Source organism: Plecotus auritus (genome assembly GCF_963455305.1).
Source record: "Plecotus auritus genome assembly, chromosome: 2".
Taxonomy (NCBI): Eukaryota; Metazoa; Chordata; class Mammalia; order Chiroptera; family Vespertilionidae; genus Plecotus; species Plecotus auritus.
Window position 1 is genome coordinate 26,145,981 of NC_137771.1, and position 27,392 is coordinate 26,173,372.

The window sequence follows — 27,392 nt, forward strand, 5'->3', positions numbered from 1 at the left end:
GGGAGTCTGGACTCTCAGGCGGAGACTCGAGCTGGGGAAGGCGGAGGACTGAAAGCGCACATGCGCGCAAGGGCAAGGCTGACAGGAAGCCAAGACTGAGACTCCACCCCATCCAAGCTGAGCACAGAGGCTATTGCAATTTGGCAAGTCTAATCCTATAAGGCTGTCTCCAGCACCGGACTTCTCCCAGCATAGACACAGCTGATCCTTACAGCCAACTGGCCCGGAGGTCAATTCTTCCCAGTGATACCAACAACAATAAAGACTTAATTACAACAAGACTGTACACACAGTCCACAAAGGGGTGCACCAAGAGTGTCCACCTCAGGTTAACTGGGGAAGCAGACCCACTGGGCCATATTGGAAACCTAGCACAAATATCTACCTTACCAACTCAGGGAATCAGTGAAAATGCGGGGTCAAAGAATCAGATCACAAACGAAAGAAATGGAGGAAAACAAACGACTGGATATAGAATTCAAAACCACGGTTATAAGACTTTTTAAGAATATCCTAGAAAAGGCCGATAAATATAACGAGACCCTCGAAGATATGAAAAAGGACCAACTAGAAATTAAACATACACTGAATGAAATAAAAAATATTATACAGAGACCCAGAAACAGAATAGAGGAACACAAGAATCAAGTCAAAGAATTGAAATACAAAGAAGCAAAAAACACTCAACCGAAAAAGCAAAAAGCAAAAAAAAAAATCCAAAAAGTTGAAGATAATGTAAGAAGACTCTGGGACAACTTCAAGCGTACCAACATCAGAATTATGGGGGTGCCAGAAGAAGAGAGAGAGCAAGATACTGAAAACCTATTTGAAGAAATAATGACCGAAAACTTCCCCCACCTGGTGAAAGAAATAGACTTACAAGTCCAGGAAGCCCACACAACCCCAAACAAAAGGAATCCAAAGAGGACCACACCAAGACACATCATAATTAAAATGCCAAGAGCAAAAGACAAAGAGAGAATATTAAAAGCAGCAAGAGAAAAACAGTTAATTACCTACAAGGGAGCACCCATACGACTGTCAGCTGATTTCTCAACAGAAACTATGCAGGCCAGACGAGAGTGGCAAGAAATTTTCAATGTGATGAATAGCAAGAACCTACAACCAAGATTACTCTACCCAGCAAAGCTATCATTCAGAATTGAAGGGCAGATAAAGAGCTTCACAGATAAGAAAAAGCTGAAGGAGTTCATCACCACCAAACCAGTATTATATGAAATGCTGAAAGGTATTCTTAAAGAAGAGGAAGAAGAAAAAAGTAAAGAGAAAAATTATGAACAACAAATACATATCTATCAACAAGCGAACCTAAAAATCAAGTGAATTAAAAACCTGAGGAACAGAATAATCTGGTGAATATAATAGAATCAGGGGCATAGAAAGGGAGTGGACTGATAATTCTCAGGGGGAAAGGGGTATGGGGGGTTCATGAAGAGAATGGACAAAAATCATACACATATGGATGAGGACAGTGGGGAGGAGGTAAGGGCAGAAGGTGGGGTGGGAAATGGGTGGAGGGGAGCTATGGGGGGAAAAAGGAGAAATAATTGTAATAATCTGAATAAAGATTTATTTAAAATATATATATATATATATTTTATTGATTTTTTACAGAGAGGAAGGGAGATGGACAGAGAGTTAGAAACATCGATGAGAGAGAAACATCGATCAGCTGCCTCCTGCACACTCCCTACCGGGTATGTGCCCGCAACCAAGGTACATGCCCTTGACTGGAATCGAACCCGGGACCCTTGAGTCCGCAGGCCAACGCTCTATCCACTGAGCCAAACCAGTTAGGGCCATTTTTACTATTTTTAAAATATATTTTTATTGATTTCAGAGAAGAAGGGAGAGGGAGAGAGAGACAGAAACATCAATGATGAGAGAGAATCATTGATCGGCTGCCTCCTACATGCCCCCTACTGGGGATCAAGCCTACAATCCAGGCATGTGTCCTTGACTGGAATCGAATCCGGGACCCTTCAGTCCGCAGGCAGATGCTCTATCCACTGAGCCAAACCAGGTAGGGCCATTTTTACTATTTCTTTGTGTTCTAGTTCACTTTCAGCTTTATCTTTATTAATCTCTTCCTACTCTTTTAGTTTTTTTTATTCTTTTTCTAATTTCTTAAGGTGAGTTTTAATTTTATGGTTTTTTTTGTGGATTTTTTTTTTTAGTATTTCAGTTTCAATAATGAAGGCACCAAGGCTATCAAATTTCCTGTGACTGTAGTTTTTGCTGTATTCTATAGTGCTTTTTAAAAATATATTTTTATTGATTTTAGAGAGAAGGGAGAAGTAGACAGAGATAGACATCAATGATGAGAATCATTGATCAGCTGCATCCTGCACGCCCCCTACTGGGGACTAAGATGGCAACCCAGGCATGTACCCTGACCAGAAATGGAACCTGTGACCTCCTGGTTTCATGGGTTGATGCTCAACTGCAGAGCCACAAAAGCCGGACTCAATAATCATTTTTTTAACCTTTTATATTATACAGTTTCAGATCATTTTTAATATCCTAATGTATATTTCCATGTAGTCTATCAGTATCATATGAATATCCAATGGGTATTGATAGACTATTGGGAAATTTTATTATATTTTTAATATATTATATGTGAGAGTGTGTATACAACTGATATTTTCTTTGTAATTATATGTATTTTATCTTATACACTTTAAAAACATTCAGAGAAGGGACTTACAGCACACACACAAAAAGACTAAGAATTCCTACTTTAGATAATCCCAGCTGCCTATACAACTTCAATTACCATTTCTACACTAGTGACTCTCCTAATTTTTTTTTTAAATATATTTTATTGATTTTTTACAGAGAGGAAGGGAGAGGGATAGAGAGCCAGAAACATCGATGAGAGAGAAACATCCATCAGCTGCCTCCTGCACACCCCCCAATGGGGATTTGCCCGCAACCAAGGTACATGCCCTTGACCGGAATCGAACCCGGGACCCTTGAGTCTGAAAGCCGACGCTCTATCCACTGAGCCAAACCAGTTAGGGCAAGTGACTCTCCTAATTTTTTTCTCCAATCCAGACTTCTCCTGAATTCCAGGCTCACATATTTACACACACACACACACACACACACACACACACACACACACACACCATTTGAGAATCCCAAGTGATACTTTAAAGGAACCTGCAACTCAATATATTCAAAACTGTGCTCCTATATTCCTCCCCAGTCTGCCCTTGCCTGATGAAAACTTTCTCAGAAATGGCTCTGAGAAAGCCAGAAGCCTAGGAGTCATATTTGAGTCTTTCATTTCTCTCACCTCCATACTAACCCTCACAGACATCTGTTATTTCATCTTCTAAACTTTGCTGTTGTCAGTTTACTTCCCTCCATAGCTTGAAGATCATTGGTGACTTTACTTGTTTTTGTGGAATGGGAGGGGCAGAAATCAGACCAGTGTGATTGATAGGTGATGGGAGGTAGGCAAAAGGAGATAGCGAATATAGACAACTCTTTTGGAAACTTTGGGCAAAGAATCCTGGAAGATTTTGGAAGATAGTATCCCTCTTTCCTTTCATTCCCAGACCCATCTTTAGCTCATCAATGTCTCTGGGACAAACAACTGCTATCACTATAAATAGACAGAACTTTAGACCTATGGCAGAGCTTTCATAGGGTGAACTATCATAAAATCACCCACAGGTGGTGATGTGAAAGAATCTGTGTGTGCTAAGAGGTAGGAGGTTTCTTGTAATATTATAAAACTCACTAGAGGCCCGGTGTACAAAATTCATGCACAGGGGGTGTGTGTCCCTCAGCCCAGCCTGCACCCTTTCCAATCTGGGACCCCTCGAGGGATTTACGACTGCCTGTTTAGGCCCATTTACGACTGGGCCTAAACGGACAGTCGGACATCCCTCTTACAATCCAGGACTGCTGGCTCCCAGCTGCTCACCTGCCTGCCTTCCTGATTGCCCCTAACCGCTTCTGCCTGGCAGCCTGATCACCCCCTAACCACTCCCCTGCCAGCCTGATTGATGCCTAACTACTCCCCTGCCAGCCTGTTTGCCCCTAACTACTCTCCCCTGAAGGCCTGATTCCCCCAACTGCCCTCCCCTGCAGGCTTGATTGCCCCCAACTGCACTCCCTTGCAGGCCTGGTCCCTCCCAACTGCACTCCCCTGCTGGCCATCTTGTGGTGGCCATTTTGTGTCCACATGGGGGCAGCCATCTTGTGTGTTGGAGTGATGGTCAATTTGCATATTATTCTTTTATTACATAGGATTAGATAGGATAGAGGCCTGGTGCATGGGAGGGGCCAGCTGGTTTGCCCCAAAGGGTGTCCAGGATCAGGGTGGGGGTTCCCTTGAGGTATGGGGCAGCCTGGGTGAGGGGCCTGTAGTGGTTTGCAGGCTGGCCACGCCCCCCGGTGACCCAAGCAGAGGCCCTGGTATCTGGGATTTATTTATCTTCTATAATTGAAACTTTGTAGCCTTAAGCGGAGGCCAAGGCAGGCCAGAGCGGGCAGAAAGCTTGGCTTCCTCCATCACCAGGGGCAACTCAAGCCTCCTGCTCTCTCCGTGGCTGTAGCCATCTTGGTTGGGTTAATTTGCATACTCGCTCCTGATTGGCCGGCGGGTGTGGCTTGTGGGTGTAGCGGAAGTTCGGTCAATTTGCATATTACTCTTTTATTAGATAGGATAACAAGAAATATCCATACAAATTTTGCTTTTGCATATGTTGTTCAAATCTTGATTGCTTTATAACATCATTCATTGGTTCCTAATAAAGTCACAGGAGAAATTACCTTTAGAAGTGAGTGCTACAGAAAAAAAAAATCTATGTTCTGTCTCCTCTGATAAACTGATTCCTTTCTGATGACAAGATCTATTCAAATTTACAGTGTTTTCATTTCTACCCTGCAGCCAGGAAACTCAGAACTAAATTTCAAATTCAGTCACAGTCATTTTTTTTAAGAAAAACATTTCTTTTTTTAAAATATATTTTTATGGATTTCAGAGGAAGGGAGAGGGAGAGAGAAACATCAATGATGAGAGAGAATCATTGATTGGCTGCCTCCTGCACGCCCTCTACTGGGGATGGATCCCGAAACCCCTGCATGTGCCCTGAGTGAAATACAACCATGACACATCAGTCCACACAAGTCCATGCTCTATCCAGCTAGGGCTGTCACAGTTATTTTTAAATCATTAGGATAATTTTTATCTTTTTCTTTGGCCCTAATGTTCCATTTCTAGTTTTCTAGCCTATCGTTACCCTTCTTTGTGTCCTTATGGAAAGGAGATAGGATAAAATAAATTTAACATCTAATATGCACAGTCATTTTAGAATTATTTCTGCTATTTGTCAAACATAAATGCAAAAAAGAAATTAACCTATGTTTGATCTTTATGAAATTTGGAGAAATTAGGGAGGACCCAGGGAAAAGCAACAGAAAGGGACAAAAAATGGGACTGAGGTAGTATGTTCATATTCTCCAACTCAAATACAGGGGCATATTGATCAGACATATGACCTATTAGAGGAGATTGTCTGAAATTTAGATTGTTCTGGAAAATCCCAGAGATATGTCAAAGCAGACAGATCCCAGGGGTCGTTGTCATTATTTAACATATATGAGTAAATATAAAAACGTTTCAACCTTTTTTGTATCACAGATCCCTTAGACCTGCTCCTTAGTAATACACAAGCACGCGGTTTCTGAAAGTAGAACCTTCCTGATATCCATTTATTATTCCAGAATATCAAAGGCACTTCACCGCCGGCACTGCTGTCAAGAATTCAGATAGACCTGAGGAAGCACCTGAGCTGTCAGGTCAGCAGGAAAGACTGGCAAATCAGCTATCCGCTGAAGTGTTTAACACTGACACCATTCTTAAATGGTTTAAACTAGTTGGTTGTTTTCTGTTTGTTTTTAACTTTTTTGAGTAACAGACCTCTCTGATGAGCTGATGAAAGTATGGGTCATCTATCCTAAAATACACACAGACACAAAATTTTGCAGTTTCGTGGGATTGGTGGACTTCCTGAAGTCCATCCTCAGATCTCGGGTTCTCTTTAAATTGACACTTCCTGGAGTCAGAGGAATGCCCTTGAGGACTTTTAAAAATCACCCTCTCCTGTTATCAGGGGGCAAGGACTAGATTGGAGGTTATGGGACCCCTAGACACCGACCCTGACGCCTCTCAACACACCCCTCTGAGCTTGCCAATCCGAGCTCTCCCCTCCCCCATGTCCGTGCCGCGCAGGTGCGAAAACCTAAAGGCCACCGGGAGCGGTGGCGAGGGATGGGGTGGGGGTTTGGAACCCTGGGCGGGACGGAGGCGGGGGCCTTCCCTTCGTTGCTTGGTGACCAAGTTCTCCGCCCAGGCCGTTCCATTTCCTCAGTAGGGGGCGCTGGCGGCGGACTGTGGCTGATGGACCTCCCAGAGTGGCCCTCTTCCGGCTTCCTACCCCCGGCCTGCCGGTGGGCACACCCGTGACGTCACAGGAGGCGGGGCCAGCGCCGCTGCCGGGTGCTGGAGGCGCCATTGGAGCCGGCTTGGCTCGGGAGCTCTGCTGAGCAGGCGGAGGTTGGGCCGCAGTTACAGCCGCGTCCGCTCCTGGTCCCTGGCCCGTCAGCGGCATGGCGTGCGGGGCGACGTTGAAACGGCCCATGGAGTTCGAGGCGGCGCTGCTGAGCCCGGGTTCCCCGAAGCGGCGGCGCTGCGCCCCGCTGCCCGGCCCCACTCCGGGCCTCAGGCCCCCGGACGCCGAGCCACCGCCGCTTCAGATGCAGACCCCACCGCCGACTCTTCAGCAGCCCGTCCCGCCCGGCAACGAGCGGCGCCTTCCGACTCCGGGTAAGCTACGCTGCGGGCTTGGCAGAAAGCCAGGCCCTGGCATTTGGAGGGGGGTGTGGGGGCAGGGTTATGGACGCTAGGCTAATTTACCCACGGACCCCTTCTTCGTCCTGAGAAAAGGGAACTGGGGTGCCGCTGGGCCTGGTCGCTTCCGGGGATGGGAAACATCCGGGAGGGGTAGTGGGGCCACAGAGTCCGTGTTCGGTTTTCCTGGAGCTGGAGAGCCTAGAAGGGTGGGCAGCAAGAGGGAGACGGGAATATCCCTGGCTGCTCCGGGCCCTCCCCGTCCCCAGCCCCTCCTGCCTCCGCCGCCTGGGCCTGCACGGAGCCGCCTGTAGATCCAGTGGGCCATGGAAAATTGGATTCTACTCACGAACCCGGCCTTGAGGGTGGGGGTTGGAGGCTGGCTTCGGGGAAGGGGCCTGAGTGCGTGCTGTTCCACACTGTACTGTAGCTTGTCGGGAGACCTGATTTCCAGAAGTCTTGAGGGACCAGAGGCCGCCACAGAAGTTAGGGAATCCGATTTCAACCTGACTAATTCTAAGGGACTGGACATGTTTTTTTATTGTATGGCTATTGTACCATATATGGCTTGACATCGTTAGGTCGTTAGCTAGAATTTCAGAATCCTTAAATATACAGAGGTTCCGGAAGGAGGAATTCAGCTATCCTTAGCTGAGAGTGTCGCCTTCAGTAAGGGCATTGGCCAAGTAAAGGCGAGAGCTGATGTGACAAAAAAGTAAAAATTAATTTAAAAAAATTTAACCATTGTGTGGGAGTTGAGGGGGAAATGCACCAGAATTAATGTTTAGCAGTTTAAAGGGCACCCGGAAATGGGGGGAGTCTCCCAACTGAACTTTGGCAAGTCATTTCTTTGTGTGCTTTCTGTTTTTCAAGCATAAGCAAAACCTTGGAATTGCCATAAAATCATTCTTTCTTCACCCCCTTACAGTCACCAGTGAATGTAGGCTTTATGTCCTGCTTTGCAAATCCACCATGCGGATTTCAGGCCCTCATCCTCTCTAACCAACGTTCCTGCAGTTGCCAGCCCGACTGCCCTAGACAGTCTATCCTCATGTTCACCTCTTTTTTTATGCTGGCATTCAAAGGATTTACCAACTATAGCCATATCTTACCTAGTCAGTCTTTTATACATATCTTACCAAACCATGCCTTTGCTCTTTTCCCCCAGGCCCACTTGGCTGTGTCTGTATTCTTGCCTTCCATCATGTTTTCCCCTGCTATTTGCTAATCCAAATACACTAATTTTCTTAAGTCTCCGTCCATTACCTGACTAACCCTGCTCCATGAGAAACTCTGTTCCACCTTAAATTCCCAGACCACTTATGTTGCACTGAACAAGAATGTTTGCAGAAGTTTTTGTAAAAAGTCCTTCAAAAGCAGAGGGTGATTTTTTTTTTTTTTTGTCCACTGCTCCTACAGCTACAAATAGAATTTCAATAAAATAGAATTAATACTTGCTCCATCTGTCTTGATGAATATTATGTAAATGTTTTATTTCTCCCAATACTACTCTCTAGACTAATTTTATTGTAGTTCACATTATACCAAGTGCATAATAAATGATTGCTGAATGTATTTGGGAGCCTAAAAATTTGCAGAGTGCTATAATGGGGTCACTACTTTTTTAATCTTAAAATTTAATCTTCCCATAGAGATCATGCAAACTAGCTTCTTGGTCATTTTATGTTAAAATATTTTGTTTAAAATATTCATTTGTAACAGAAAGTAGTGCGGTAAAGGCCTGGGATGGGCAGTGGGTGTGGGCTAGAAGGGGGAGTCAATGGGGGAAAAAGGGAACATCTGTAATACTTTCTACAATAAACCTAAGTTTAAAAAAATAAAGTATTCATTTGTAAAGATTGATCAGTTATGTTTCTTAATGATTATTAGAATAGGGTTCTGTTATGAAAGAAACAAAGTATGAATGATTCATTAATGCTTTGGCTTATGTGAAAGATACCGTCTGGATTAAAAAAGAATGGGGGAGGAAATATTAGTTGCTATACAAGTAGAAAGAATAAAGCCAATTAATAAAAAAGTGCATTTAAAAATCAGTGGCTCTACTCTGTAACAATCCTAGTCATTATCTCAAAGGTTGTGCAATTCTCTCAGAAATGGTCTGAGACTTTTAGTTCACAAAAAGATATGTGTCATAGCACTTTTTGTGGTAAAACCCTATAAAATAAAACCTTTTATTGCTTAAATGAGTGAGGTGAATGGATGGAGGCATGGAGGGGGGTTGTTGAACTCGAAGATATTTGTAAACATGGAGTGAGTACATGCAAAGCATTAATTGATCATGAGTTGAGGGGTTCAGGAATAACTTTCAAATGAGGTAGCATTTTAGCTGGGTCTTAAATGTTGGAAGGGGAGGAACAGCCCCATTTCAAGCAAAGCAAAATTGCTTGAGCAAAGGCCAGAAAACCCACAAATGAAGGAAAGGATAGTTTACTGCAACTGGATTGTCGTGGGAGATGGAACTGGAAAAACAAAGGACTTAGTCTGATAAAACCTAGAAGCACAACCTCAAATAATGAGAGGCAAAGATTAAAACTATCCACTATTAAAAAAGAAACTTCCCCTAACTGGTTTGACTCAGTGGATAGAGCATCGGCCTGCGGACTGAAGGGTCCCAGGTTTGATTCCAGTCAAGGGCACATCCCTAGTAGGAGGTGTGCAGGAGGCAGCTGATCGATGTTTCTCTCTTATCGATGTTTCTAACTCTCTATCCACCTCCCTTCCTCTCTGTAAAAGATCAATAAAATATATTAAAAAAAAAAAAAAAAAGAAAGAAAGAAACTTGCTGCCTGGCTGGCGTGGCTAGGTTGAATGGCAACCTATGAACCAGGAGGTCTGGTTCAATTACCAGTAAGGGCACATGCCTGGGGTTGTGGGCTCCATCCCCAGTATGGGGCGTGCAAGAAGCAGCCTATCAATGATTCTCTCTCACTATTGATATTTCTCTCTCTCTCTCTCCCCTTTTCCCTTCCTCTTATTTTTTTAAAAAATAAATTTGCAATTTTCTTTTAAAAAATGTGTTTTTATTGATTTTTAGAGAGATAGGAAGAGTGTGGAGAGAGAGAGAAACATTGATTGGCTCCCTCTTGCATACCCCCTACTCAGGATCAAGCCCTCTTCCAGGGCATGTGCCTTGAGCTGGAATCAAACCAGGGACCTTTCAGTGCATGGGACAGTGCTCAACCAACTGAACCCTAGAGCAGGCCAGAGCAGAAATTAGCATTTTTCTTTTTTTTTAAATGCCTTTGCCTTTAATATATGGCCTTCTTGGGAAGAAAATCACATCTGCTTTCTTACTTTTCTCCTGTGTATACCATGTTTAGATTCTTGGACTTGCTAGTTCTTCTTCCAGCCTCAAAATTGTATCTTTCCATTTGTTCACTTTGCCATGCAGGAGGCAGTGAAAGGTTTATCAAAGATCTTCTGTTCTCATGAATCTTGTCCTCATATTTGTTCTTTCTTGTTTCAAGTCTGCAATTACTTACAACCTTGTATTGCATCTGGCACATGTGTGCTTGGAGGATACATTTTAAAGATGAAGCAAAGACTTCATAAATTGAGAGATCTAACACATGAACTTTACAGCATTCTTAAAGGAAAGCTTTGCTAAATACTGCATTGTTCCAGTGTTTAGGCTGAGTGTTTAGTTATGTGTGGAGCTACTTTGAATTCATGTCGGTTCCTGGGCTGTACCATCATTTGTTATGGCATTAATATCTTCGATTTTTGATTCTCATAACTTTACTGGGCAGACATTTAGTATTTATATTGAAGAACTAGGCTAAAGATCTTGAATGACTTCCCAAGGTCATAGTCACACATCTAGGAAGAAGCAAATTGAATTTTTAACACTTCCTCCTCCCTATTAAAAAATAATAATACACCTAGAGTAAGGTATACATTAGAATAATGTGAGTTGGGATGGGTAATATAATTTTCTGGGTTTTAGGAACCTTTATTATCTGAAAAGTGAATATACATTCTACCACAAAAAAACAAACAAAAAATACTTGAAAACCACATCCTTCCAGATTCTGTGTTGTCTCTAGGAGTGTACTTCAAGGTGGTCAGTATTTGTGTGTCCTGGACTCCTTTTAATAGTGTTTGTTTTTTTGTTACCTTGACTCAGAATAGTAACCTGAATCCTACCAAATATTGCCTCTTATAAAATCAGAAAATTCTCTAATAAGTCCTGTTAATGAATTCCAAGCAGTAAATCTCAGATCTTCCTCTAGCTATAAACGTAGTGGTTTCTGTTTTCCTCTTCTCTAAAGATCTTAGTCCAAACAGGACAAGAGTTTCACTGTTAGAAGGCCTTGGGTGGTAAGAGACTCACCCCTAGTACTCTGGTTTGTGAAATTGTGCAACTTAAGGGAGATAAAAAATAGTTCCCTATTAGATGAAGGACTTTTTTTCCTTGTAAGTTGTAGTTAATGCTACAGCAAACAGCAACTCTGGTCTTCAGGAAACAAGCAAAGAGAACTGTCTGAGTGGCTTATGCCAAAATAACTGCTACTCTACATATTGTTGAAATCTATACTAACAAAAGGGTAATATGCTAATTAGACCGATGTCTTCGTACAAGCCACGGTGGCAGGGGCCAAGGCAGAGGTGGTTAGGTGCAATCAGGCCAGCAGGGGAGGGCAGTTAGGGGCGATCAGGCCAGCAGGCAGAGGTGGTTAGGGGCGAGCAGGCAGGCAGGCAGGTGAGCGGCTAGGAGCCAGCGGTCCTGGTAGTCGGACATCCCCTGAGGGGTCCCAGATTGGAGAGGGTGCAGGTCGGGCTGAGGGACACTCTTCCCCCCCGCCCCCATGAATTTCGTGCCCTGGGCCTCTAGTAGTGATAAGAGGGCACACTTTGGGGGTTATAGGAGGAATGCTTTATTCAGTATAAATATTTTTCTTGTTAATATTTATTACATGGGGAAAAGGATAAGAAGAAATGACTCAAAGTGAATGCTCAAGTGTGTTTCTTTTTTTATTTAGAGCAAATTTTTCAGAACATAAAACAAGAATATAGTCGTTACCAGAGGTGGAGACAGTTAGAAGTTGTTCTTAATCAGAATGAAGCTTGTACTTCAGAAAGCCAGCCTCACTCCTCAGCACTCGCAGCGCCTAGTTCTCCAGGTAAGTATGCTTTAATTTGCACAGCCCATTTAAGAGTTTGTAAATGGTATTTAAAATGACGGGGAGCACTTAATGGGTAAGTGGTGTTACTTGGGAGTAGTAGAAATGGTTTGAAACTAGATAGAGGTGGTGGTTGTACAACGTCCCTAGATTCAAACCTGGGACCCTTCAGTCCATGGGCTCACACTATCCACTGAGCCAAACTGGCTAGAGCTAATTTTGAAGTAATAGCATATGTTATGGGTAGAGAAAATAACTGGCTAGATATTTTGGTCAGGTTCCATTTGTAGAGAAAAAAAAATTGGTTTAAGCAAAAAAATTATTTGTTTCAGGCTGTTGAATATTTTTATAGACTAAAGGCCAAAGAAACAAATTCCAGGTTAAGCCTTGAAAAACAACTCAGAATTGGACTACCAATGGAGCTGCTTTTTTAAAAAAATCATGATCAGGAAGTCAATTTCCATGTTTTCTGGCTTTCCAGAGGATATTTTGGTTCCTAACTACTATCTTATAAACGTTTCACTCTTTTTTTTTAAAATATATTTTATTGATTTTTTACAGAGAGGAAGGAAGAGGGATAGATAGTCAGAAACATGGATGAGAGAGAAACATCGATCAGCTGCCTCTTGCACACCTCCTACTGGGGATGTGCCCGCAACCAAGTTACATGCCCTTGACTGGAATCGAACCTGGGACCTTTCAGTCAGCAGGCTGACGCTCTATCCACTGAGCCAAACCGGTTTTGGCTAAACGTTTCACTCTTCTTGGCCCAGATTCAAAAGGGATCAAGGATGAGATGTGTAGTGGTTAATTGTCCCCTTCATTCATATTTCGATGACTTTGCTAACAATTTTTTATATTGAGCAAGTCATTTGCTCTCTGTAAGTGTCAAAATTCTTTTCTTATCAAAATCACCCTGGAACTTAAAAGATTCTGAAGCCCTACCCCAGAACTAGTTCCACCAGTAATTATGATGCACCACCTTGGTTAAACATAGGTATAGGTGATCTCCAAGAATCTGGGTAGCTCTCATGCAGTGAATCTACTTTTCCTAATCTAGACTAGAGGCTTTATATCAGCTTTAAACTTTTTATTCTTATTCTTGACCAAATGAGCATTGAGTATGGGCTCTGGTTGTTATGGCATCAGAACAACTTGGATACATGTTGTTTCTCTTCTCAGTTTACCTTTGTCCTTGCTTTGTAAAACAAATGTCAGAAACTCAGAGAATTTTGTGGAAATATTCCATGTAAATTAGTGAAAATATCATTTTTATAAACAATTTTTATATCCTAGGGCTGTTTGCATGAGGTTATTAATTCTGAACTTTAGAACTAGAATTTGTAAACTAGATTTGTCTTTTGGCCAGGTTCCTCCTGGATGAAGAAGGACCAGCCCACCTTTACTCTCAGACAAGTTGGAATAATATGTGAGCGTCTCTTAAAAGACTATGAAGATAAAATTCGGGAGGAGTATGAGCAAATCCTCAATACCAAACTAGCAGGTAGGCTGAGGTAGTGGCTATGCCATTGTTAATAAGGTTCAGTAAGGATTAACCCTAATTAAGTAAATGATAATTTAGGAGTAGGACATCATGCAAGAAGACTTAATGAATTGTGATTATTAAGTTATTCCTTTTGGTGATTGTACATGTTTCATTTATATATTATATGGAAGGACTTTTTATTTACATTTCTGAAAAAAGGTAAGTCAAGCTTTTCTGAGAATTTTTCATATGAACAAAGGCATTGAGTAGACTGTTTGGGTTAGCTGGCTTGTAAACAGGTGGTTGGGATAGTGCTAACCATCAATAGATGATTGGGAGGTGTGGAGTATAGTTAACATAATCAGACTTCCTGGTGAGAGTCACTTAGTGGGTGTGGGAAGTCAGGCATCCTGTGATTTGGAGGTACATTAGAATAAAGTTTGGAAAGCACCGCTTAGGCAAGAACAAAAGGAGTGATTAATGGTGGCAACAAGTTAGAGCCTTTTCTGGAAGGAAGGGATCTGAATCAGGAATAGAAAGTACCTGTTTAGTGAAAGAGGAGGGTGTTGTGATCAGAGAGATTTTAGGCAGCAACGTCTTCCTTTAACAGTATTGTTTCCTAATTTGATGACCCACACCATGTGGTGCCTCAAAATGTTCCTAGGCCTGCTGTAATGAGAACTGTTGGGGTTAGCAACAAAATTAAATGGGTTTCTTTATAGTAGAATTTCTTTAATATACTAATAATGTATATTATAAGAAGAAACTAGTATAGCATTCGCCCCTCCTACAACCACCCCAAAATTGTTCAGACCAGCTGGCTCTAAGGCACTTCTGTAGAACAAACTATAATTAAGTAGTATGGAATTTCATCCTAGCTTTTAGCCATCCTACCTTTTCACTCAATGTGTATGATGAAATTTATAGCCACGGTAGAGTGCAGCAAAGGGCTTCAAGCTTCATGTTTTATAGGCAATATCCTAAAATTTGCTGGCATAGTAGTGATCATGTCTGTGTGTCTTAGGAAGCCATTAGTAGGGGATAGAATTACAGCACAAGATTATTAGGAAAATGTTATGTTATAAATGATCAGTGGTTAAATCTAGGAGCCAGGGATTTGGGTCTGGCATCTAAGAGGAAGTAACAAATCTCAAGAGTGACTTATAAGGAGGTCCTGGGAATAAATAATTTAAACAGGGAAGCTAGATGTGATCCTGACACTTCATTCTTGAAAAGTGGGGGAGAGTTTCCGGGGATAGTATATACTGTCTTTCCCCTCACAGAACAATATGAATCTTTTGTGAAATTCACACACGATCAGATTATGCGACGATACGGAACACGGCCCACAAGCTGTAAGTATTGCCAAGTTTTCTTTGAATTACCCAACTTTCAAGAGCAAAATTTTAAAACTAAGTACCTTGTCTCCTGATAGCAAAAAGCCCTTGTGAAGTAAAATAATAGCTAGCACTTAAAGAATACTTACATGCCTAGCACCAGGCCAAACCCTATGAGGGAAGAACTATTATTGTTAGCCCCTTTATACAAGTAACAATAGCACTTAAAGAAGTAAAGAGGTTAATTTGTCCAAGCTTTTGTAGCTAGTGGTTCAGCCAACATTGAAACCTAGGTAGTCTAACTCCAGTACCAATTTGTTTATTACCTGGCTTTTCCCCAGAAAGGTAGTTTCAATTGTTAACTTATGAAAGTTGATTTCTTGTCAAGAGTGTGATCAGAATTTCTTAATTCTAAACATCTTGCAACTACCAGGTACTCAAAACATAAATTATAATAACTATATATCCACTGAACCTGACTCAGATTTCTTAAATTCTTAAGAATGTAGGACCTTTTAAGTGGTGATTCATATTCTCCATGCAATTTATCACACTTACCATTAGTTGTTGTTTAAAAAGGACAACCCTATGTTTTTTAGTACTTTTACATGTTTTTGTTTTTTTATTCCTAATTTGTAGATGTGTCCTGAAGCTTTCTTGCATATCTGGGTACCAGGTTTGACCTCAAGAGATGGCTGCTGTGCACTTTTTGCAACTGGTTTGATATCACATTTCAGCTCCAACTTTGCATCCTGAGAACACTTAAAGGTTTCTGCAGGTCCATTTTATACAACTTGAAGACCTTAAAACTTTCTGGTTGCCACAAGCATATCTTTCTTTTCTGCTCATCCAATAAACAGCTGTGCCCTACTGTGATAGATTTTCGAAGCAAAATACCTGGAGCAGCAGTTTAGCAAAATATGCCCTCAGTGGCACTCAACAAATGGAGTTTCCCCAAGCACATTCTGTAAGAAGTGTGTATGAGAGTGTATGTATATGTGTGTATGTGTATTTTAAGTTATTATTTGTATTGTGCAAATTTTTTTGATCTTGGGGATTCTGGCTGTGAATTTGATGCACGACAATTATGGTTAAAAACATTTGCTTGATCTACAGAAGATCATTAATGTTTTGTGACCATGTAAGTTGTAATAGTGGGTTGTTTTATGTGTAGGTATTGTTAAATACAGGGACTGTTTTCAGGCACAGAATATGAATCATACATTAGGATGGACATCAGATGTGATTAGATGACATAGCAAAGGTCTGTGGTCCTAGATCTGTAAATGCGTGGTGAGGAATTAGAACAAACTGGAGACGGACCATTTGACACATGGAATCTGCCTAGCTGTATTGGAAAGATACTTTGACTCCAAGCCTTAAAATACCCATGTGGAGTCTGTGCTCACCTCATTCACACAGAGAGCTCCCTGGACACTGAACCTCTAAAAAGAAAAAGTCTCCCCTAGAGCAGGAGCATCAGGGTTTTCTTGGGAGCATAGACCAGGTGAGCATGGGCTGGGGCTGGGCCAGGCCCCCGCAGCACTGCTACTTGGGAGGAGCCACTTCACCTTTGTATCAGTTATTACATAAAGATTTGGATCCTTTGGTCAGGTTCTCCCAAATTCTTTTAAGAGGTGTCCATGTTCAACTGCTTCAGCTTTGTTTTGGCAACCCCCTGCCCAAAGTTGCTTACAGACTGTTCCTCGCCTTGTTTTCAAGGCTGAGGAACAGAAAGTAGCCTCTGTTTTGAGGAGGTGGAAGTTAAGTATACATTTATTTTTTACTGTGACTTGTTCAGGACCACATTTTACAAATGCCTTGTTTTGTTTATTATTGTTTCTGGAAAGGAAAGTTCTATTAAAATTGTTTTAGTTTGAATATAGAATAGTTTTTTTAATTACAGCTTATTTTGAAAAATCTGAGTGTAATTAAAATGTATGCCAATACCTTCCAAAGTAAGGTAATATTCAGAGACAGTTCTGATCAGATGGCTTAGAGATAATTTCTGGAATATTCACATTGGAAGATTCCTTATTAATGAATGTCTTTGACTTAAATCTAACCAAAAACTGCAACGTTATTCTTTGTACATTTTCATTATATAGTATTAACAAGCTTAGTTGCAAACAAATAAAATACTCAAGCTATTTGTTTACCTTGCCTTCTTAATACTGTGATGATGTTTATTAAAATAATTTATGTGAAGCTGCTATAACCACTTCCCCAGTTTAACATTACATTTAAGAGTTACAGACTTTTTTTTTAAGCCCAACAGTGATCTTTTGATAATTAAAGAATTTTTTTACTTCATATTTGAAGGGCAATTTGTTTTATCTCTTCTTTTTCCAGGGTAGTCACTTGTTCCTGAAAGAGGAACATAGTATTGGCAGTAATGGGAGTGGCCTTACAGTGGGGTAGCCACACCAAAACAAGGGCAGTGCAGCTGTGGGGGCCATCAGAAGTCCTGAAGGATGGATCAGGAATAAGGAACACTGCCTCACTTAAGTCTTGTTACAGCATCAGTGTGATGTGCTCACTCAGTATTGTGAGTGTCAGCCCCATTCCTACTGAGTAGCTTCTGGCTGGGAAATAGAGTTAAGTTTCTGTAAGGAAAATGACATGCTGTTGTATTATGATATGGTTGCTTTTTGGGGCCACATGGTAAGACCACACCACCATGGCTGGATTTGGGGATCTTCTCTAAAGAGATTAGACATGTTTGCTAAGTGTTTTATCCAGGTAAAAGATAGATCCTAGAACAGAATACGGGGACCTGTAAGATAGGCCTTAGACTAGCAAAAGGAGTTTTTCTCTAGACCTTGATTTCTAGAATATGAACTAAGGCACATTCCCAAGTAGGGAAGTATCTTTGTCTCATGAGGATAAGTCAAGGCCCATGGAAGAAGTAGTCTCAGAACAGCCATATCTAGTGAGTTAAAATATTCTGTGTTTTTGTTTTAGTAGTTATCCTCTTTAAGTAAAGCCTTAAGTTTAAGGACAATGTAAGGAGTAAGTGTCCCTAAGTTAGAGTAGTAAAGGGGAGATCAGAGTTCTGAGGCAGTGATGACTGTTAAGAGTTTCCCAAGAAGAACATCAGGGGATATAAGAATTGGGCCATCTTCTACACCTGGTGAATCTTCTCTGCCCACCAGGAAGGATTGGTTGGTTAGTCTACCAGTTAAAGGAATGGCCTTTGGATGTTTATAGCCCTAGACCAGTGGTCGGCAAACTGTGGCTCACGAGCCACATGTGGCTCTTTGGCCCCTTGAGTGTGGCTCTTCCACAAAATACCACATGCGGGTGCGCATGTACAGTGCGATTGAAACTTCGTGGCCCATGCGCAGAAGTCGGTTTTCGGCTCTCAAAAGAAATTTCAATCATTGTACTGTTGATATTTGACTCTGTTGACTAATGAGTTTGCCGACCACTGCCCTAGACTTTAGTCTGCCCTGCCACTATTTTACTATGAGTCTTGCCAAGTTACTGAAACTTCTGAGCCATAGTTTTCCTACCTGTAAAACAAGGATTAATTGTATGTACATCGTTGGGTTTTTGTTTTCAAATAAATGCAAGATTAAGTTAATTCATGTCAAGAAGGTATTTAGCACAGCTTGGGACATAGGCTATACACTTGAAAATGTTACAGAAGGTTTCTTTACAGTGGTCTTCATCAGCTCTGAAGACCAAAATCTTCCTTTCTGCAGCAGTGATTCTCAACTTTCCAGTATGAAGAGCCCTTTGTTAACAAAATTTCACATTCTCTTATTAGAATTTGTACTTTAAGTGTTTGACTAAGAAAACAATAAAAGATGAATGACAAATGAATTCAGTGATGCCTTTCAGTGAATCTGTATTTTGTTATTCACTAAATCAGGGGCCAGCAAACTGTGGCCTGTTTTTGTAAATAAAGTTTTATTTGAACACTGCCACACCTATTCATTTGCACCTGGCTGCTTTCACACTGCAACTCCAGAGACGGACAGTATGGGCCACAGAGTTGAAAATACTTACTTTCTAGCCCTTTACAGAAAGGTTTGTGAGCCCCTGCACTGCAGCATTGATATGAATTTGAAAAGCTCATAAACGACAAGCACCATGTGTCATGGACATGTCCTAATTTATAATTCCTAGGGGAGTTACACATCAGTTTGAAGTGTGATGAAAAAAACCCTCTTCCTACAAATGAAAATTGACTGCCAAAGTGAGTTATAGAAAAAGTAATGAACTTTTTAGAGTGATGATTCTAAAGGATAGGGACAGAGAGTATACTGTTAGAAGGGGAAAGCCTTAGAATGACTAGTTATTTTACCTTTGGCATATTTAATTTTGAAATTTTTGATACAAAAGTGGATTATGAGAATTTCATGTTTATCAGAACATAGCATGGGTTTAAAGAGAGTTTGTTAAATATTGTTCTTACGAACCGATTTCTTTGCTGTAGTGGTGATTCCTTGAAAACAGCTTCTGAGAACATTGCAGTCTTCAATAGCTGCAGTTAAACTGGATCTTGGATAAGATTGACACCTTCAGGAAGAAAGGAACAAGTTTACTTAGGGAAAGAGGTCCAGCTAAGCACCTCAATCCACTCTTGTAAATAATTAGCACTTCATTGAAGGGAGGATATGATAACTTTGTCTAAAATTTTAATACCTGAAGTCTTCATGGGTCTCTTGTTTTTACTGATTGTCATTTATAGTGCCTTGTCTGTTTTCATGCCAGGTTATCTGTGAGCTGGACAGTATATTTGAAAAGTTATTTGTAGAAATAAACAGGACAAGGGTGACACACTTACCTCTAAGAGGGATTTCTTGTTGCCTGTGGCTGGGAATAGTCCCAAACTTCCTTAATTCAGATTGAAGGCTGGAGGTTCCCTGGGTCATTCATATGGCACACAATCAGGTATCCAGTCCATGTGAGAAAGGTTTACTTTTTTTTTCTTAAGTTATTACATACGTATGTGTCTTTATCCCATTGCCCCCCCACTCATGCCCTCACCCCCCTGGTGTCTGTGTCCATTAGTTAGGCTTATATGCATGCATACATGTCCTTTGGTTGATCTCTCCCTCTTACCCCCACCTTCCCCTGCCTTCCCTCTGAGGTTTGACGGTCTGATTGATGCTTCTCTGTCTCTGGATCTGTTTTTGATCATCAGTTTTTGTTGTTCATTATATTCCACAAATGAGTGAGATCATGTGATATTTATCTTTCTCTGACTGGCTTATTTCACTTAGCATAATGCTCTCCAGTTCCATCCATGCTGTTGCAAATGGTAAGAATTCCTTCTTTTTTACCGCAGCGTAGTATTCCATTGTGTAGATGTACCACAGTTTTTAACCCACTCATCTGCTTATGGGCACTTAGGCTGTTTCCAAATCTTAGCTATTGTAAATTGCACTGCTGTGAACATAGGGGTGCATATATCCTTTCTGATGGGTGTTTCTAGTTTCTTGGGATATATTCCTAGAAGTGGGATGACTGGCTCAAATGGGAGGTCCATTTTTAGTTTTTTGAGGAAACTCCATATTGTTCTCCACAGTGGCTGCACCAGTCTGCATTCCCACCAGCAGTGCACGAGGGGACTCTGCATCCTTGCCAGCACTTGTCATCTGTTGATTTGTTGATGATAGCCATTCTGACAGGTGTGAGATGGTACCGCATTGTCGTTTTTTGTTTGTTTTTTTTTTAAATATATTTTATTGATTTTTTTACAGAGAGGAAGGGAGAGGGATAGAGAGTTAGAAACATCGATGAGAGAGAAACATCGATCAGCTGCCTCCTGCACACCCCCTCCTGGGGATGTGCCCGCAACCAAGGTACGTGCCCTTGACCGGAATCGAACCTGGGACCTTTCAGTCCGCAGGCTGACGCTCTACCACTGAGCCAAACCGGTTTCGGCCGCATTGTCGTTTTGATTTGCATCTCTCGGATGATTAGTGATTTTGAGCATGTTTTCATTTGTCTCTTGGCCTTCCTTATGTCCTCTTTCGAAAAGTATCTATTTAGGTCCGTTGCCCATTTTTTGATTGGGTTGTTTATCTTCCTTTGTTAAGTTGTAGGAGTTCCCTGTAAAGGTTGGAGATTAAACACTTATCGGAGAGAACATTGGCAAATATGTTCTCCCATGCAGTGGGCTTTCTTGTTGTTGATGGTTTCTTTTGCTGCACAGAAGCTTTTAATTTTGATGTAGTCCCATTTGTTTATTTTTTCTTTAGTTTCCATTGCCCTAGGAACTGTATCAGTAAAGATATTGCTTCGGCATATGTCTGAGATTTTGCTGCCTGTGGATTCCTCTAATATTTTGATGGTTTCCCGTCCTATATTTAAAAGTCCTTTATCCATTTTGAGTTTATTTTTGTGTATGGTGTAAGTTGGTGATCTAGTTTCATTTTTTTGCGTGTATCTATCCAATTTTCCCAACACCATTTATTGAAGAGACTGTCTTGACTCCATTGTATGTTCTTGCCTCCTTTGTCAAATATTAATTGAGCATAGTAGTTTGGGTTGATTTCTGGGTTCTCTATTCTATTCCATTGGTCTATATGTCTGTTCTTGTGCCAGTACCAGGCTGTTTTGAGAACAGTGGCTTTGTAATACAGCTTGATATCTGGTATTGAGATCCCTCCTACTTTGTTCTTCTTTCTCAGGATTGCTGCAGCTATTCGGGATCTCTTTTTATTCCAGATGAATTTTTGGAGAGTTCGTTCTAGGTCCGTGAAATATGCTGTTGGTATTTTAATGGGAAGTGCATTGAATCTATAGATTGCTTTGGGTAATATGGACATTTTAATGTTGATTCTATGAATCCATGAACATGGTATGTTCTATCTGTTTATGTGTCCTCTATCTCCTTTTTCAGTGTCCTGTAGTTTTCCGAGTACAGGTCTTTTACCTCCTTAGTTAAGTTTATTCCTAGGTATCTTAATTTTTTTGGTGCGATGGTAAATGGGATTGTTTTTTTAATCTCTCTTTCTGTAAGTTCACTATTGGTGTATAAAAATGCCATAGATTTCTTGGCATTAATTTTGTATCCTGCTACATTGCCAAATTCATTTATTAAGCCTAATAAATTTTTGATGGAGTTTTTAGGGTTTTCTATGTACAGCATCATGTCATCTGCAAATAATGACAGTTTTACGTCTTCTTTTCCAATTTGGATACCTTTTATTTCTTCTTCTTGTCTAATTGCTATGGCTAGCACTTCCAGTAGTGAAAGTGGGCATCCCTGTCTCATTCCTGTTCTTAGGTAAAATGGTTTTAGTAGTTTTTGCCCATTGAGTATGATGTTGGCTATGGGTTTGTCATATAAGGCTTTTATTATGTTGAGGTATGATCCCTCTATTCCCAATTTGTTGAGGGTTTTTATCAAGAAAGGATGTTGGATTTTGTCAAATGCTTTTTCTGCATCAATTGATAGGACTATGTGATTTTTATCTCTCAATTTGTTTATGTGATGTATCACGTTTATTGATTTGTGGATATTGTACCATCCTTGCATCCCGGGATAAATCCAACTTGGTCATGATGTATGAACTTTTTGATGTAGTGCTGGATCCAATTTGCTAGAATTTTGTTGAGGATTTTGGCATCTATGTTCATGAAGGATATTGACCTGTAATTCTCTTCCATTGTGTTGTTTTTATCTGGTTTTGGTATTAGGGTAATGCTGGCTTCATAGAATGAGTTTGGAAGTGTTCCTTCCTCTTGAATTTTTTGGAATAGTCTGAGGATAGGTTTTAGTTCTTCTTTGAATGTTTGGTAAAACTCCCCTGTGAAGCCGTTGGGCCCCGGGCTTTTGTTTGCTGGAAGCTTTTTGATGACTGCTTCAATTTCCTCCATAGTTATCGGCCTATTGAGATTTTTAGATTCTTCCCAATTGAGTTTTGGAAGGTTGGATTTTTCTAGGAATATGTCCATTTCCTCTAGGTTGTCTAGTTTGTTGGAATTGAGTTGTTCATAGTATTTTTTAACAATCCTTTGTATTTCTGTAGGGTCTGTTGTTATTTCGCCACTTTCTTTTTAAAAAATATATATTTATTGATTTCAGAGAGGGGGAGAGAGAGAGAAACATCAATGATAAGAAAGAAACATTGATTGGCTGCCTCCTGCACGCCCCCTACTGGGGATGTAGCCCGCAACCCAGGCATGTGCCCTTGGCCAGAATTGAACCTGGGACCCTTCAGTTTGTAGGCCAATGCTCTATCCATTGAGCCAAAATGGCTAGGGCTATTTTGCCACTTTCATTTCTGATTTAGTTTATTTGGGTCCTCCCTCTCTGCTTCTTGGTGAGCCTGGCTAGAGGTTCGTCAATCTTGTTTATCCTTTCAAAGAACCAGCTCTTGGTTTCATTGTTCTTTTGTATTTTTTGGTCTCTGTGTCATTTATTTCTGCTCTGATCTTTATTATCTTCTTCCTTCTGCTCACTCTTAGCTTTTCTTGTTGCTTTCTTTCTAATTCTTTAAGTTGTAGAGTTAGATGATTTATTATCATTTTTTCTTGTTTTTGAGGTAGGCCTGTAGAGCTATAAACTTCCCTATCAGGCCGAAACCGGTTTGGCTCAGTGGATAGAGCGTCGGCCTGCGGACTGAAGGGTCCCGGGTTCGATTCCGGTCAAGGGCATGTACCTTGGTTGCGGGCATATCCCCAGTGGGGAGTGTGCAGGAGGCAGCTGATCGATGTTTCTCTCTCATCGATGTTTCTAGCTCTCTATCCCTCTCCCTTCCTCTCTGTAAAATATCAATAAAATATATTTAAAAAAAAAAAAAAAAAAAAAAACTTCCCTATCAGGACTGCTTTTACTGTGTCCCATGGATTTTGGATTGTTGTGTTTTCATTGTCATTCATTTGCAGGATGTTTTTAATTTCTTCTTTGATCTCTTTGGTAACCCAATCATTGTTTAATCGCATGCTATTCAGCTTCCAAGTGTTTGAATTTTTTTTTATTGCTTTTATTGTAGTTTATTTCTAATATTATGCCATTGTGGTCTGAGAAGATGCTTGTTATGATTTCCATCTTCTTGAATTTGGAGAGACTTTGCCTGTGACCCAATACATGGTCTATCTTTGGAAATGTCCCATGTGCACTTGAGAAGAACATATATTCCGTGGCTTTGGGGTGAAATGTTCTGAAGATGTCAATTAAGTCCATCTGATCTAGTGAGTCATTTAGGATTGCTGTTTCTTTGCTGATTTTTTGTCTAGAGGATTTATCCAGTGATGTCAGTGGGGTATTAAAGTCCCCTACTATGATTGTATTGTTGTCAATCTCTCCCTTGATATCTTCCAGGAGTTTTTTTTATATATTTGGGTGCTCCTGCATTGGGTGCATATATGTTTACCAGGGTTATATCCTCTTGTATCAATCCCTTTAGTATTATGAAATGGCCTTCCTTATCTCTTGTTATGGCCTTCACTTTGAGGTCTATTTTGTCAGATATAAGTATTGCTACCCCAGCATTTTTTTTCATTTCCATTTGCCTGAAAGGTATTTTTCCATCTCTTCACTTTCAGTCTGTGTGAGTCCCTTGTTCTGAGGTGGGTCTCTTGTAGACAGCATATATATGGGTCATGTTTATCCATTCAGCCACTCAATGTCTTTTGATTGGAGCATTTAGTCCATTTACGTTTAGTTATTGATAAGTACTTGTTTGTAGCCATTTTTATTTTTTGTGCCTGTGTTCCTTCTTCCCTTCTTATTTTTTCTTTTTACACCAGTCCCTTTAGCATTTCTTGCATTGCTGGCTTGGTAGTGATAAACTCCCTTAGCCTTTTTTTTGTCTGTGAAGCTCCTTATTTCCCCTTCAATTCTTTATGATAGCCTTGCTGGATAGATTATTCTTGGATCCAGTCCCTTGCTTTGCATCACTTTGTAAATTTCCTTCCATTCCTTTCTGGCCTGATGTGTTTCTGTTGAGAAATCATTTGATAATCTAATGGTAGATCCCTTGTACGTAACTTTCAGTCTCTCTCTCTTGCAGGCTTTAAGATTTTCTTTGTCCTGAATGTTTGCCATCGTACTTACAACGTGTCTTGGTGTGGGTCTTTTTGGGTTCATCTTGTTTGGGACTCTCTGTGCTTGTGTGACTTTTCTTCCCCACATCCGGGAAGTTTTCTGACTTTATTTCTTCAAATAGGTTTTCTAACACTTGTTCCTCTTCCTGTCGTTCTGGCACCTCTGTTATTTGTATGTTGCTTCATTTCTTGTTGTCCAAAACTCCCTTAGGCTCTCCTCCTATATTTTAATATTTTTTCTCCATTGCAGTTAAGTTTGGGTGTGTTTTGCTTCCCTGTCTTCTAATTCGCTAATTCGGTCCTCCACTTCTCCTAATCTACTGTTGAAACTTTTCATGATGGTTTTTTTTTTTTTTTTGACAGTGAAAATGTAATTTTTTATTTTTTATTTCGTTAATAACTCTTTAGTGTTCAGATTATTACAGGTGTTCCTCTTTTTTTCCCCCCATAGCTCCCCTCCACCTGATTCCCCACCCCACCCCATGCCCTTACCCCCTGCCACTGTCTTCATCCATAGGTGTAAGATTTTTGTCCAATCTCTTCCCGCACCCCTCACACCCTCTTCCCCCTGAGAATTGTCTGTCCACTCCCTTTCTATGTCCCTGATTCTATTATATTCACCAGTCCATTCTGTTCTTCAGATTTTTTATTCACTTGATTTTTAGATTCACTTGTTGGTAGGTTTGTATTTGATGTCATTTTGTTGTTCATAACTTTTATCTTTACCTTTTTGTTCTTCTTCCTCTTTTTAAAGAATACCCTTCAGCATGTAATCCTGGTTTGGTGGTGATGAACTCCTTTAGCTTTTTCTTGTCTATGAAGCTCTTTATCTGACCTTCAACTCTGAATGATAGCTTTGCTGGGTAGAGTAATCTTGGTTGTAGGTTCTTGCTGTTCATCACTTTGAATATTTCTTGCCACTCCATTCTGGCCTGCATAGTTTCTGTTAAGAAATCAGCTGACAGTCGTATGGGTACTCCCTTGTAGGTAACTAACCGTTTTTCTCTTGCTGCTTTCAAGATTCTCTCTATGTCTTTTTCCCTTGGCATTTTAATTATGATGTGTCTTGGTGTGGTCCTCTTTGGATTCCTCTTGTATGGGGTTCTGTGTGCTTCCTGGACTTGTAAGTCTATTTCTTTCACCAGGTAGGGAAAGTTTTCTGTCATTATTTCTTCTTATAGGTTTTCAATATTTTGCTCTCTCTCTTCTTCTGACACCCCAAAAATTCTGATGTTGGTACGCTTAAAGTTGTCCCAGAGGCTCCTTACACTAACTTCATATTTTTGGATTCTTTTTTCTTTTTGTTTTTCTGGTTGGGTGTTTTTTGTTTCCTCATATTTCAGATCTTTGGTTTGATTCTTGGGGTACGTTGATCTGCAGTTGAGTTTCTGTATATTCTTTATTTCAGACAGTGTATGCTTAATTTCTGACTGGTCCCTTTCCATTTTTTTGGCATTCTCATTAAGATCCTTAAAGGTCTCACTAAGTTCCTCAGCGGTTTTTAGAAGATTCTTGAGTAATCTTATAAATGTGGTTCTGAACTCTGTGTCGTCCAGTAGTTTGCTTTCCTCCATTTCTTTCATTTGTGACATGTTTCTTTGTCTCCACATTTTGCTGCTTCCCTGTGTTGATGGAGTGGCTTTGTGTGGTAGGTGACCTATAGGGGCCAGTAGCTCAGCCTCCCCAATCACCTGAGGAGGACGCTGTTGTTACACCCCTTTGTGGGCTGAGTGCAAAGTCTTGGTGTAGTTAAGCCTTGATTGCTGTTGGTACACTGGGAGGAATTGACCTCCAGGCCAATTGACTGTGAGGACCCGCTGTGTCTACAATGGAAGAACTGCTGCGCTGGAGACACGCTTATGGTGCAGGACTTGTTTCAGTGGGGCTTTGGTGTTCACTGAGTCTGCCTCTTGAATGTGTCACTTATGGATGTGAGGAGTTGAAATCTGGTGTCTCACACTGACCACTAGGTACACTGGCTTCTGGATCTCCAATGGGGTACAGGTCAGCTACTGTCTGAGGCCACCCAGCAGGAGCTATAGAGAGAACTACAGTTTTCTCCTCTTTGCTAGGGGTTTGGAGGTTTTGGAGCTTTCTGACCCGGGCTGCAAGTTTGCTAGGTTAAGCTGTTATAGGGCAGGCCATTCATATGCTAAAGCCGCTGCTTGGAGCTTGGGTGGGTTTGTAGGTTGTGCGGGGCGGGGTCTCAGGGCGTCACTAGGCTAGGGCGTGGCAAACAGCTATGGCTGCCAGTAAGCCGGCTCTGCATCTCCCACTGCATCCCCGTGTCCCGCGCCCCTGCACAGTAAACAATTATTCCTGTGCTCAGCCCTGCAAGCAAGCCACCCTCACTTTCCGACCTGAAGGCACAGTCCAGCATCTCCCCGTAGGAGTGTGGGTCCCCCACACCTCCCCAGAAACTGGAGTTCAGAGTAATCAGGAGCTTGTCTCTCTTCGGGTTGAAAAAAGCAGCGCTCCCAGTCGCCCGCCACCAGCCCGATTCGCGCGTCTCCATACCTCAG

The 27,392-nt window shown here is 41.2% G+C and overlaps 1 protein-coding gene across 1 annotated transcript; it reads left to right on the plus strand.

Annotated features, from left to right (window-relative positions):
• The first annotated feature begins 6,509 nt into the window (after nt 1–6,509).
• Nucleotides 6,510–18,790, plus strand: AKIRIN1 (akirin 1). Its single transcript, XM_080655080.1, has 5 exons — nt 6,510–6,868; nt 11,896–12,036; nt 13,406–13,540; nt 14,806–14,877; nt 15,499–18,790. Exons 1-5 carry the CDS (start codon nt 6,652–6,654, stop codon nt 15,507–15,509), a joined length of 576 nt encoding a protein of 191 aa, XP_080511206.1. The 5' UTR covers nt 6,510–6,651; the 3' UTR covers nt 15,510–18,790.
• The last annotated feature ends 8,602 nt before the right edge of the window (nt 18,791–27,392 follow it).